The sequence below is a fragment of the Penaeus monodon genome, chromosome 27 (genome assembly GCF_015228065.2).
Source record: "Penaeus monodon isolate SGIC_2016 chromosome 27, NSTDA_Pmon_1, whole genome shotgun sequence".
Taxonomy (NCBI): domain Eukaryota; kingdom Metazoa; phylum Arthropoda; class Malacostraca; order Decapoda; family Penaeidae; genus Penaeus; species Penaeus monodon.
This window is the reverse complement of record NC_051412.1, coordinates 5984768-5985101: the sequence shown is the minus strand read 5'-3', so window position 1 is coordinate 5985101 and position 334 is coordinate 5984768. Positions and strand designations below refer to the sequence as shown.

The 334-nt window shown below is 40.4% G+C and overlaps 1 protein-coding gene across 1 annotated transcript in view; it reads left to right on the top strand.

Moving 5' to 3' along the window:
* The window catches only part of LOC119590554, a gene marked incomplete in the record, with an annotated part of 6793 nt that overhangs the window by 3351 nt on the left and 3108 nt on the right, over positions 1–334 (top strand). The window contains 1 exon segment of the mRNA XM_037939210.1: positions 68–244. Coding sequence (XP_037795138.1) covers positions 68–244 — 177 coding nt within the window.

Here is a 334-nt window from a genome sequence, read left to right as displayed (position 1 = left end):
GGAGAGTATTATAACGTCCGTAACGCTAAAAATATTTTTTTTTCCATAACTTTCCTACTTTTCTCAGCCGTCAAGTGCGTGTCTCCGTTTACACAAGTAAGAGGCAGCTGTCTACTGTTGGCGCTTCATGAGTTACACACCTGGGCTTCGGCAAGGCAGTATTGCGCTGGATACGGGGCCGACCTGGCTCATTTCTCGGATGCTAATGCTTATGTGGCCATCCTCGATTACGTTAACACCATTAGTATGTTTCTAAATAGTGACCTTTGTACTAGCAGTTATCAAAAGTGTAATAGTTTTAGTAAAAGATAAATGGTTACATACAATATATATA